This window comes from Lissotriton helveticus, chromosome 4_1 (assembly GCF_964261635.1).
Source record: "Lissotriton helveticus chromosome 4_1, aLisHel1.1, whole genome shotgun sequence".
In the NCBI taxonomy this organism is placed as follows: domain Eukaryota; kingdom Metazoa; phylum Chordata; class Amphibia; order Caudata; family Salamandridae; genus Lissotriton; species Lissotriton helveticus.
This window is the reverse complement of record NC_136063.1, coordinates 2,065,953,307-2,065,966,052: the sequence shown is the minus strand read 5'-3', so window position 1 is coordinate 2,065,966,052 and position 12,746 is coordinate 2,065,953,307. Positions and strand designations below refer to the sequence as shown.

The following is a 12,746-nucleotide window of genomic DNA, read 5'->3' as shown; positions in this document are numbered from 1 at the left end:
AGTCTTCTTGGTCATTAGTTTCACTCTTTGTGCACTTGACTTTATAGGTGGTTTTTCAAAACGCAGTAAAAGTGAAAGTCCATCGGGTTCACCTCATTCAAGTGAAAAGGAGAGAGAAAAGAGTAAATCAAAATCATCAAGTAAAGAAAAAGGTGATTCAATCAAGCTTGAGAAGATGGAAAAAAGTTCTTCTGGCAGTAAGAAGGTGCAGTATATTTTTCTTTTCTGCTGACATTTTAGGCAGCGTAGTAACATCATAGCCAAGTAATTTTAGGGGTAACAGTCTTACTGCTATTTACCACTTCGAAACATTTTAAACAAATGTTTTAAAGAACTTCTCAGCTATAAGGTTGTATATGTGATGTTATTATATATGTGTGTGACAAAAGTATAGACACTTATTAGATGTATGTGTTCGTGCAGGAATCAAGACACGACAAAGAGAAATCTGAAAAAAAGGAAAAACGTGACAGTGCAGGCGGAAAGGAAGAGAAGAAGCAATATCCTTTCAAAACTGATATTTGATGTGACTACAGTAAACAACAATCCACACTCTATGTAATGTTCCGTATTTGTCTTGTTCTGCTTTTCAAAAGTCCATAAATTGTATATGTTCATAAACTGCTATATAATCTTACAATTCACTAGCAAGGCAGGCACGTCAATTTGCTTTAATCCCCATTATCGAGTAGATTGTAGAATGGACTCCTCTGTTGCTTGCTTTAATGTCATCTCAAGTTAAAACCTCTTTTTTAAGTGCAAAGCAGCGTACTACACAGACCTGATATTCACCAGCAGAGATTTAGTTGTATCCGTCAATGTGGAACAATTATTGCTGACATTTGCTTCGGACTGCAGCATTGTCTAGGTTCTTGCCCCCACTCTTGTGCCTGACTTTCCTTCCACCTTTTTGTTTCCCCTAACTGTATTTTTGTTACACAGTTTCTGCCTTTAGTTTGGCACCTTATGGCAATGGGGATTTTTGTAGATTTTGACAGAACCAACTGTAATTGTGTGAGCCCCCATCAGTAGTGTATCGATGAATCTTTTGTTGTTTGCAATTGGTGTGTTTCATTAATTGATTTGGTTAGGTTATTTATTGATTGGTTAGTGTATATTGTATCGAGTAGGGTCTCTGTTGTGAACATAGCGTTATTTTACTATATGGCATATTTGAGCTCAGAGGATGTGTGTAGTGATCTGCAGTATGATTTATGTGTTTCTAAATGATTAGTACCAAGCTGTTAATACCGATCATATGGCATACCTGTGCAGTGTTGAATGTGTGCCATACGTCGTATCTAATATGTAGAATGTGGTCTTGTCCGTTGCATTTTTGGGTGCAGACTTTCGATAGCCATCAATATGGTATGCCTTGCCCACTGGAAGCACATGCTGTGTTCTGCATAATGCGTCTAGTGTAAAATTGGAGATTTGAGGGCACCATGATAGCCATTTAGATAGCATATCCATGCTGTGTTGAAAATGTGTAAATATTCAGTCGGGTAAGAGCAATTCCACACAGTATTGCAAGTAATTCAGGCCAAGAGAACACATAAGTCATATCATTTATAATAAAACATTGAATATGTTGGAGGAGAAGTATTGGGTCGATGCATGATTCGTGTTGTGTAGCAGATGAGGTCTGCATCAGCAAGCACGTCTCTCCTCTCATGTTTTTTTCCTCAGAGGTCCTCTGTAATATTTCTGAAGGGCTCACAGATATACCAGGAAAACTATACACAATGAGATCAATTATTTGTTTATTCTGAAGAGGGAAGGTGAAGTGCTCCTTATCTTGAACCCTTGTAGGTGATCAAACATTATTATTGTCAAAAGATGTTACTGATGTAATAATTACTGAAGGAAGCCAATTTCCGAAAAGCCTACAGTACACTTCACAGATTCTTATTTTTACAGCATGCTTCTTTTCTGGATTCACTTGCTGGGCACTATTCCACCATCTAGTGGATGAGTCTGGAAATGTCAATATTTTCCCTTCACTCCCCCAATTTTGGCATCAATCAGGAAAGGAGCCATGTTTACCACCCATGACTTCGATTGTAAACCCTCAATGCTTCAATAAGTGTTCTCCATCATAATTATTTTTTCGGCTGTTTAGTTTTGAAGCAAGCTCGGGAGCTCTGGGTTGATGGTAGGCAAGGAAAGCTGTAAAAAAATATGGTCCATTTTGGAGACAGATAAATTATCAATGATGATTCGAGCAGACATCTGTTGAGTAGCAAGCATTGAGCATCTCAAAGGTGAAATGGCAATGTTGCTGCAGAGAAAGGGTTTAACAAATCTCTAAAACCATATAGAATGTGTTCTAAAGCTGCCTAAGAAACCCACTGACAACATGCCAATAAACGTGATGCTCCTCCAGCAACAACAGCCAAATGAGTAATAGAAGGAATTTTATTAGAAATTTTAACAACCCTCATTAGAGAGTGCTCTCGTGGGGAAGAAGACACATGGCAGGAGATGAAAGATGACTCTGGAAGAGGAACTGGATTTATGTCCGTCATAACCCTCACCTCCAAGTGGGTTTCCTCTGTACAATGCAATTGTCAAGAGAGTTGCAGGTACCTAGAGGTGTAGCTAGAGAAAGAACAAGTGGACACTTGCTTCCTCCTGAAAAATCTTCACTTATCTAGAGAGGAACCACTTCCTACCCATGTACCTTAGTGTTTTATGGTAATGACACCTTTAGAGAACCAGCTTGTTTGAAGGTGGCCTTCCTAAAATTGGAAAAGTACAGATCTTTAATCTCAGACGCCGTATGCATTAAGACGAGCAGGCTGACTGACTCCTTTATAGTGTCCACAGTTAAGGAGAGAGCTAAAGTTCCTACTTCCGCAGGACCATCAGCGGGCAGATAGAGCAAAATGTAGGAGACAGTAGGCAGAAAAATGTAGAGAGAAGCATCTACCAAGTGGTGCTTCATCAACTGAGGGTGAGGATCTCATACAGCCACTGCCAGAACAGTTTAGAAAGAGTGAAGGCTGTGATTCATTGACCTATAGTGAGGTCTGACGTCCAATAAGAGCATCAAAGCCATTCCTGTGCGTGAACAGGAAATCAAGAAGCAAGTGTACAGTTGCAACAAGCGTCTCAAAGGAGCGAATCTATGGACCAGAGCAAGAGATAGGAGCTAGTCCACAACAGGATTTGGCACTTAAAGCGAATGACACATTCTGGTGACCCCCCAATACGTAACACCAGTAGGGGACAGATTAGAAATGTTCCACTGAGAGTGAAGAATTATTTCCACAAATAGGTATTAAATATTAAAAAAAATTCAAATATTGCATCAAATTAGTTAAAATATCCACCAACATCAAGCCCAAAAAGAGCCTGCAAAACAGAAGATCTAAAAATTTTAAAGCTAAAAATGCAGGATTTCCTTAAAAAGGGTCTACTCCCTCTAATCCCAAAATAGGACATGACACTGAGACCAGTGACTAGCTCTGCCCACACCAAGGATCCTGGAGCACTTTAAAAAATACATCTTTGTTCCAAGAAGGAGGGCATGAGAAGTGATGCAGGGTTTGCTCTCCTTCCCAAACATCTAACCATACAAAAACAGGAGGGAACCCTTACCATGATCAGCCAACCTCTCCATACCAGCCCAAGGGGATCACCCTATGGTACCAAAAGGACTCTCACCCACTGGAATTCCAATTGGCATGCTTCATCATAGAGTTCTCGTCCAGATACCTAGTGTATCTGGACGAGCTCAACCTTGGTAGGCAAGGGAGCGAGCTCTTTAGTAATCGTACAACTAGATAACATTGTTGACAGCAAAATATTTCAACTCAAACAAGCACATGAATTGACAAGACAGTAACAAGCGCGCACAGGGCTTAATTGTAAATAGTTGTATATATCAGAGAACTATTAACTTTAAGAATTGTGGTCTGAACAGTGACAGTAACTAAACTGTAGTTCATTAATTAAGATTTTTTTTCTTTATTGGTTTCTCAGGAGAAAAATCTAATGATTTAAAAAGAAAATTATCTTATTGAATTAACCCTCTGAAAAGGGCAAGGTGCCCGAAATGCATTGAGGTCTTGAAAGTTAACGGTTTGCGAAAAAGAAAAAGATCAAATGTGAAAGTAACCTAAAACTAGAAGTAATAAACATTTGAAAGAAGAAACCTTAATGGATACTGTTCATTGTTAACGTCAACCAATACAAAATAATTGAATACCATGGAATGATTGGAGAAAAAACAAGGGAAATAAGGTTTAAGTATTGAGGTAATATTACACATAGCAAAAGAGTGCTACAAGTGATACTACCCCAGATTGGGCGAAGTACAGATTATAATTTTATAGTTGTTAACCCATGGTCAGAGTGTGATACCCGAGTTAATTTGCAAGAACAATAGCGACTGACGATAAATATGGCCTAGCAGGGCGAATACAGAGTACTGCAGCTACTAAATACGGTTTGTTTAGCTTGGCATTGTACATCATGCCAGGCAGCCAGTGGGTTTACTTTTACCAGACACTACTGCATTGAATCTCAAGTCTGCAGGGAGGGCCGTTTCATCCCATAGATCCTGAAGGATTTCCTGGGGTAAGTAGATTCCTCAGACCCAGCTCCTTGTTTTTTTTGTATCTGTCCACAAGATAAATCTGTGGTTACATATATCATTCAAAACAATAAGTTACTCACTTTATGTAATGCTTCTTCTGATAGATGTATTTCAGAGTCCTTTTTTGGTCAAACTGGCTTCGAAGTTAATCATTAAATGCAATATAGTTGTTTCCACTAATCATGGCAGAAATCATTAGGGGATGCTATTCAAGTTGATTGGGCTTCTAACCTGCACTATTGTTTTCAATCAGACTTGTGATACAGAAATACAGGAACATGGGCAGGAAGGGCTCCCCATGTTTTTTGAAAGATCAATTGTCATTTGATGTCATTTGTCAAGTGACATCCTGCAAAGTGAACCTCTATTCTCAGTAGAAGATAATTTTTTGCATCCAAACTTGTAGTCACTCAAACTTAATCCTTGAAGTTTGAGCTGAAAAGCTTAATTTGTTTTTGCTTCTTTGATAATGTTCTTGCAGCAAAGGAACACTTCTACTGAGTCTATGTGAAGTATTGGGTTCTTTGAGATGGTTTGTGTGCTACTGAGGAAATGCATCCTATAAAAGCAAAGCTTGGATATATTGATGTTTTCTCTTTTATTGGCAAGAAAGGCATCACCACAGGAATGATGATGGGCTACTTGCCTGTGGTATCCACTTTTGTTCATATGACAACCCTTTCTGTTTAAAGCACTGTCAGTAGGCTTGTCAGTAGTGCTATACAAGGTGATCCAATTTGTCCCTACAAAACTACCCTATAGATTTATTGTGGGAGAGAAAAGTATTAGTAAAAAAACAAGATATATTTCAGTCGTACACTAGTGTTTAAAGAAAATGCCTTCTGCTGATTGTTTTGTTGTTTGCCATCACAAGCTACCATAGTTTTTTTTTTTTAAAGCTCATAATTCTGTAAGGTAGGAACTATCAGAACTCCAGAAAGATAGTTAGCATGGAAATGTTCTACTGTTAATCTACAAATGTCATGTTCTGTAGGCCACTGGTATCCTTTTGGAATCCTTAGAAAAAGTAAGCGATAAATGTATGGTTACCATTTTCATGATTAAACAGAACTATTAACTTTCATAACTCTATTCCAAAGAAGTCTAAATGAATGTTGGCACCTTTGTTTCTTTCAAAGGTGCATCTTGGTGTATTTTAATGTTCATAGTTAATGGTGGCAACCGTGACTATTGGGTTAATAATAAACCGGTTTTAACCTGGTATTTTCTTCAGTTTTTCCTTAACGTTTTTTTACCCATAAATCCTCTGATAAACACAGATAATGAGTATAACAATCAAGGTAAGACTTTTCAGTAAATTGTCAAAAAAGAATCATTTTATGAAAATGTAGTGTTCTACTGAAGGAAAGACTACACAATAAAGGTGTATATTTGTTTTAGGTTCTGGGGAGATTTCTAATATCATTATTGAATTTAAAGATAATGATTAGACTAAATTACTGCTTGCTGGGGGTGTGTGGACAGTGGTGGGGAGTGAAATGAGAAATGGAAATTATTCCTTCACTGTATGGGAGCCCGGATTGTCTTTTCTTTCAGACTTACCATATCCCAGTTTTTTGCAAACATTTGTCTTTTCTGAGTAAGGGATCTTTAGTTAAAATTATTTTGTTGGATTCCAGTTATCTTCTGCTACTTTCTTTATGAATCTAGGACATAATTTGCTGTTGACAGCTGTGTTCAACTCTGAGGAAAAACATTTTAAGTGGTCTTTACTTTTGAATTCTTATTCCAAGTAATTGTATGCATATTTCTAATGGACATTTGTTTCCATAGATTTCATGTGTGAACTATTTAAATTCAACAGATTTGACTGGATACAAAAGTTCATAGCCGTATGTGACAAGTAGCGTCCAGTGGCGTTGTGTGGCTCCAGTAGAGCTGCTATACAATGTAGATTGACATATCCAATATATGGTGCTACAGGCTCCAGTGTCATCAGTTCTTCCAATTTTTTCTTTACCCTGCTTGGAAAAGGGATGGAATGTGGTTGTATTTAGCAGGAAGGAAAAAAGGAATCAAGATGAATATCATACTAGTAAGAAGTGGTGGGAAGATGTTAACAAATAAGTTCATTTGGAATAATGTTTCCAAATGTAAATCGCTTGTTCTGTTGTATACTTATTTCCACAGATGTCTGATCAGACTCTAAATATATGCAGGACGAGGTATAAGTTGCTATTTAGTTTCAATTAAAAACTCCGAAGTACAGCTCTGCTAGCATCCAAATTATAGTGCTCGGAGAAGGAAGACATAGATGCCCATTTATCCTCCTGTCAAACCTACTGACCTGAAAGGTGTCTAAACAGGGCGGAAGGTGCAGCTTTGATTCAGGTTGGATGACCTCAAAACCCAACTCAAGCGTCCCTTCCTGTCAGATCATAACAACAGTGCACCTCTTTTGATTTATCCATTAGCTGTGGTTGAAGTCAATTATCAATTCTGATCTGTCTGTTATTGCATGTTTGGATCGGTGGTGAGTTCTTAACTTGAGTAAATGGTGGGAAACATATTGGAAGTGGGTTACTATGTCCGATTCGAGAGCCTCTGTGAAGGTTGCTTGTCTCCAGTTATTCTACTTTTGCAGTTAGGAATTTCAAACATGATTAGGCATTAGCGTTGGGTAGTTCGTTTTCCCCTGAAGAAAGTCTTTTTATTCAGCAAGGTTGGTTGGAGTGAAGGCTTTGTAGAAGGTGATGAAGTCTGTAACATGATGCGGGCCTCTGGAGTTCAATGACTTATTCCGAGGTCATTTGAATTTAGTATCTGTCAAGAAACGTTTGAAGTGTAGCAACAAGGTCATCAAAAGAAGCTGTCTAATATGGGCGAAAGCGTCAAGGCAGTTAGGAGCGCGGAAAGAAAAAAAAGCAAATGCATTGTAAAGAGAAGGAAGAAATGTAAAAGGCAGACATTTCAGTCTATAATAGTTTATCTGATGGTTTCAGCTTTTTAGAATAAAGGTTACTGTGGTATATAAATAAATAATACCGGATCTAGGTTTTACTGGACATAGCAATAACAGATAGCTCAATAAATAAGAGTCAAGATTCGAGGTAGTAGGAGTTTGCAGGTTTAATACAGCATAAAGGACAGGAACAGGACAACCTGCACGGGAACAGGATGGCAGCGCTGCCGGGGGCAGGATCAGAATCGGCGTAACATTTAATAACAGTGCACCAATATATATATACTAAAACAGTTACATTACAATGAATTACAGTAGGCGGAGCAGTGGGTGTGGTCAATAGCAGTCGCGAAAGATAAGGGTGAAAATGGGTGTAACAGGGGCGTATACATAGACATGTGATGCAAACGTAACAGAATATGTCATAAATGGGGCGGAAACATGGAGGGGGCTACCTAAGGAGCCGGGACCTCTAACCTAATGGTGCGCGCAAACTGACAATGACGTGTTACTAGGAGAAGCTGGGGGCTATGAACTCTGTGCTAGGAGCAGAGACTGAAGTCTGGAGAGTCAGGGCGACATGTACCTAAACCCTATCTAGTATCTGATGTTTAGAGGACATGTTGATAGAATCCAAAAGTTATCGGGGTAAAGGCTAACGGACTCTAAGAATGGTGCATGCATTATTCTACATGTAGTGCGTGATGAAGAATATTAAATGACCATTAAATGCAGTATTTCTCTTACATGGAGACGTAAAGGCTAGACAATGACGGAAACTATTGATGCGATTCAGTAGCTTAGGAATGCAGAGAAGGAGGCTGGACTGATAACTAGAATCATAACATACTCTTGGCAGACTCAGAGGCAGAGCCAGGCTGAGCCGGGCACTGCGAGGCAGGATGTAAGTGAAGGGTCGAGGATACAGGTGGGGGCTGTATCGCTCCTCAGCGAGGACTCAGAAGACAGGAGCTGAATCTGGTGTCCGGGCCCTTTTGAGGCCTAGAAACGGGGACTTTACAATAAAATAACGTGCACACTGAGAAACGTGGCAACGTAACTTTACATAGGCCTGATACTCGTAGCTTTCACAAGAACTGGAAACTGGCATACTAGTGATGGACACAACTGTAATTGCGTCTTTAATCAAACATGGGGATACATATGCATATTTAATCATGCACACATAACATAAGATGGAGGACACGTAGGGACACAGAACCTGGCAAAATTTACTTTTCCACATTACGACTAAGCATATCTGCAAGCTGTCACAGCATTTTGGTAGGCCCAATGTGAGCTTTGCAAACAGGACATGCTGAGATGCATCTTGTATTGCCTTTGCAAAAATGACATAGTTGACCATGCCATAGAACACAGAGTTCTTGAAGCACCTGGTGTGTTTATTTTCTTTTACATTTTCCAGTTCTCATTTGATGGCTATGGTGAAGTATAGTTTCTCTAAATGGTATGAGAAAGGGCGCAGCTAACCGTAAGCTAGATGGGCTGGATCCTGTGGACGCTTTGACACATTATACCACTGCTGAGAATGCCATACCCAGTGTCTGCTTCTTTTGAGGCACCATAGGATTACTGATTCATAATATAACAAGTTCTCTGATCGCAGTTTGCGTGGGGACAGAGATTCCCCCCCCCCCTCTACTGAAGTTAGCGAGGTCCACGAAAGTGGCAGTTCCTTTGCAGTGGTAATGTTATATATGTATGTAGGGATTTATCGAGCGCGGCAAATACTCAGAGGGGCGTCTTGGTGCTACACAAGGAGGGGTGGGGTGGAGGTCAGAGGAAACATGAGTAAGAGAAAGGCTAAAATAGTTTTGAAGAGCTTTCTAAAGCTGAGGAATTGGAGACTGGCCTAATGGAGAGAAGCAAGGAATTCCAGTGGTTGCTGGCACGATAGCAGGAGTGGGCGCCGGACCATGCACATTTTAGGCCTCTGAGGCCTTGATGGATTTTTTTAATGCAACCTTCTTCCCTTAGTTTCCTCCTCTTAGATTTTTTCCAGACTTTTCTGTACCTAGAAGAAAATTGCAATGCTCCGAACTGTACAAACGAGATGTCCGTTTTCAAATAGCTCCAAATATCATAGCATAGTTTCAAACAATCTGTCTGTCAGATAGTTTGTTTTAGTTTATTAAATAGAACCATAAATATACACACAGAAAATCACAAAAACACGCCCTCAATAATGAATTTATAAAGTCCAATTAAATAATAAGGCCTCACAATAGGTCCTTAATACACACCATCCTTCACTCTAATTGAAATATACATTATTAATCAGGAAGTTTATTTATTTGCTTAACAGACATTGTCAAAAATATATCGCCCCCCCCCCCCCCCCCCAGCCAGCCAGCGTTGATCCGGTGAGGAGCTTGCCCTTGGTCACTATTTTGACTTGATTTTACAACATCTTTTCAAGAGTTTTTGAGGTTTTTCCTCCTGGTGGGATTCAGTATGTCATCTAGGAAGACAGGATCCAAGGCTGTGGAGTCTATCATCTGCCGATATTAGTAACGGACCGCACTTTGTTTGCCTGTGGTGTCTAGAGCATGACCCAAAGTCGTGCTCCAATTGCTGTGCATGAATCCGAAAGCTTTGAGGGAGTGGACCATAAGGTCCGGCATATAACTCCACACTAGTCAAGGTCCCAGCCCAGAGGAAGGTCTAGGGAGTGGTTGGAGAGCCCCAAGTCTTCATCATCCTACTCCAACTACTTGGGACACTCGGGTAAGTCGAGGCACAAGAAAAAGAGCAAGAAGCCGTCTTTGACTTCTCCTCGGCCGATGCGACGAGGGAGTATCAGCAACCATGTCCTGTTTCCTCGGAGCCTGCATCTGGGCCGACCCAGAGCCTCCCTAACTTTTCAGGAGCCGAAGCAACCCCGCCCAACTGAAATAATTCTGAGGCCATGTGCCTCATCTTTGGGCATCCCGACTCACTCCTTTGGACCCCGCGGGGTCGGAGTGAGCCACATATTGTTCCTCTCCGCCCCCAGCTCCAGTGGACCCCCAGGGATCCATTCCTGGATCAGGACTGGTGCCAGTCGCACCATCTCAACTTTCCTGGGCCCGATGCAGACGCTCCCCGGCCCACCGGCGGGGCCATCCTCATTGTGATCCCCGACTCCAACACGGAGGGTCATCTCCCGACACCAAATCAGACGCTGGCAGGAACTTTGCTTCCTAGATCGGAGCCTGAGCCCTGTTCCCATGGGGTAGGCCTCAGGGAGGAATGGGAGAGACTGCTGGACCCTGCAGAATACTACCCCTAAGACGAAGACCCAACTATGGACTGGTGTTTGGAACTGGAAGTGGACTGGATACTTCTGGAGATTCTGGTATGCTTTCTCCCCCTACCTTGGTTATTGAGGAGAGAGCCTCATATGCACTGGTGGTGCAGAGGAAGGCTGAGGTCCTTGACCTTCACTTGCCCTCGGTGGCAGTCAAAAGTAACATCTTGGCTTGACAGAGGTGTTGCAACTAGGAGTTTTTTCATCTGAACGCCTACTGCTATTCAATGACGCCCTCACTGGCGTCCTATTGGGTACTTGGTCCAAACCCAGCACTAGGGATCCTATAAATATGACGATCACCTGCCACCACTGCCCCGCACCACGGGACCCAAATTTCCACACCCAACTCCCTACACCGTAGAGCTTGGTGGTCCAAGCCTCGACATCCCAAGGAGCATTCCGTACTGCTCCCCCGGATAGGTAATCCAAGAGGCTGGACTCTTTGGGGAAGAAGATGTTTTTTTCCTCCTGCCTGGCATTGCAGTCAGTAAACATGGCATGCCTTTTGCGCCGTTACTCGCACACTCTGTGGGAAACGGTTGCACAAATGCTGCCACAGGTCCCAGAGGAGGCCCGGGTCGTGCTCTCTCAAGCTGTTAAATATGGGAGAGATGTAGCAAAGTTCACAATAAGATATGGACTCGACACAACTGACTCACTGGGTAGACCAGTTTAGCGACAGGGGCCTTGAGGCGTCACTCCTGTTTGAGAATAACTGGCCTTTCGGGGGATGTCTTAGCTTTCCTTATGGACATGATTTTCAATTGCACACATCTCTTCGGAGACCAGGCAGATTCAGCGCTCAAGCACTTTAAGGGCTTTTGATCTACTGTCAGGTCTTTGGACCTCTCTGAAGGGGCTTCCAGCAGCGCCAATTCCCTCCTAGCCATCGAGCTGCACATGCTCTCCAGCCTCTGCATGGCCAAGAGCACGGTACCCACAGACCTTGTGGGTCAGTTGGCTAGCAGCCTGGTCAGTACGCCACCCCCACAGCAGCTGCAGTCTCCAAGTCTTCCTAATCTGCCTCTTTACTACCATCAGCGTCACTTGCCCCACTGGCAGTTTATTACATCAGTCCGGTGGGTTTTGGAGATTAGTTGAAGGGGCTACTTCTTCCCCTTGAAGACTACATTGCCCTCCATGCCACCATCTCCCACGGTTTCGTCCCAGTATCGTACGCGGACGATACCCAACTCCTCTTTCCGTTCAAAACTTTGACATCTGAAGTGCGAAATTCCTTTGCCCAGATCATGAAAGAAGTGGCCCAGTGAATGGCCTCAAACTTCTTACAGTGCAACGTCTCCAAAACGGAGGTGATGCTCTTCGGGGAAGCTAAACGCCTGTGGACTCCCGACTGGTCGCCGCAAGATCTGGGCCCAGTCCCTGAGCCCAAACAGTGCGTGAAAAATCTCGGAGTAAAACTGGACCAGGAGCTTTCCTTGAAACAACATGGAAACCAAGTGGTTGGCTCCTGTTTCCATGTTATTGGGCTTCTCCGAAGAGTGTTCCCCCTGCTCCCTGATACCACCAGAAGAACTTTGGTACAGGCGCTCATATTGAGCAGACTAGACTACTGCAACGGATTGTTGCTAGCTGCCAACGAGGGGGTCATTTCCAGGTTGCAGGTTGTGCAAAACACCGCGGCACGCCTTGTCCTTAATGCCCCTGCACGCACTCCATCTAAACCCCTGTTGGCCAAACTTCACTGGCTTCCAGTGAAACAGAGGGTAATGTTAAAGACGTGCTGTATTATCCATAAGTGCCTTATAGGGAAAGGCCCTGACTAAAAAATTTGGTGTATATGTTCCCTCTCGATCGCTTAGATCAGGAGATCAAGAACTCCTATGTGTCCCAAGGATTAAGGAGACAAGGCAAGGGGGCAGGGCCCTATCTGTTGCCGGCCCTAA

At 42.3% G+C, this 12,746-nt stretch overlaps 1 protein-coding gene across 2 annotated transcripts in view; it reads left to right on the top strand.

Moving 5' to 3' along the window:
- The window catches only part of THOC2 (THO complex subunit 2), a 1,495,542-nt gene that overhangs the window by 1,445,144 nt on the left and 37,652 nt on the right, over window positions 1–12,746 (top strand). For both annotated transcript variants that reach the window (XM_078688746.1, XM_078688744.1), the window contains exons 36-38: window positions 48–205; window positions 424–500; window positions 5,860–5,904. In XM_078688746.1, the coding sequence (XP_078544872.1) occupies window positions 48–205; window positions 424–500; window positions 5,860–5,887 (263 nt within the window). In that variant the 3' untranslated portion in view covers window positions 5,888–5,904. The remainder of the gene's footprint in view (window positions 1–47; window positions 206–423; window positions 501–5,859; window positions 5,905–12,746) is intronic.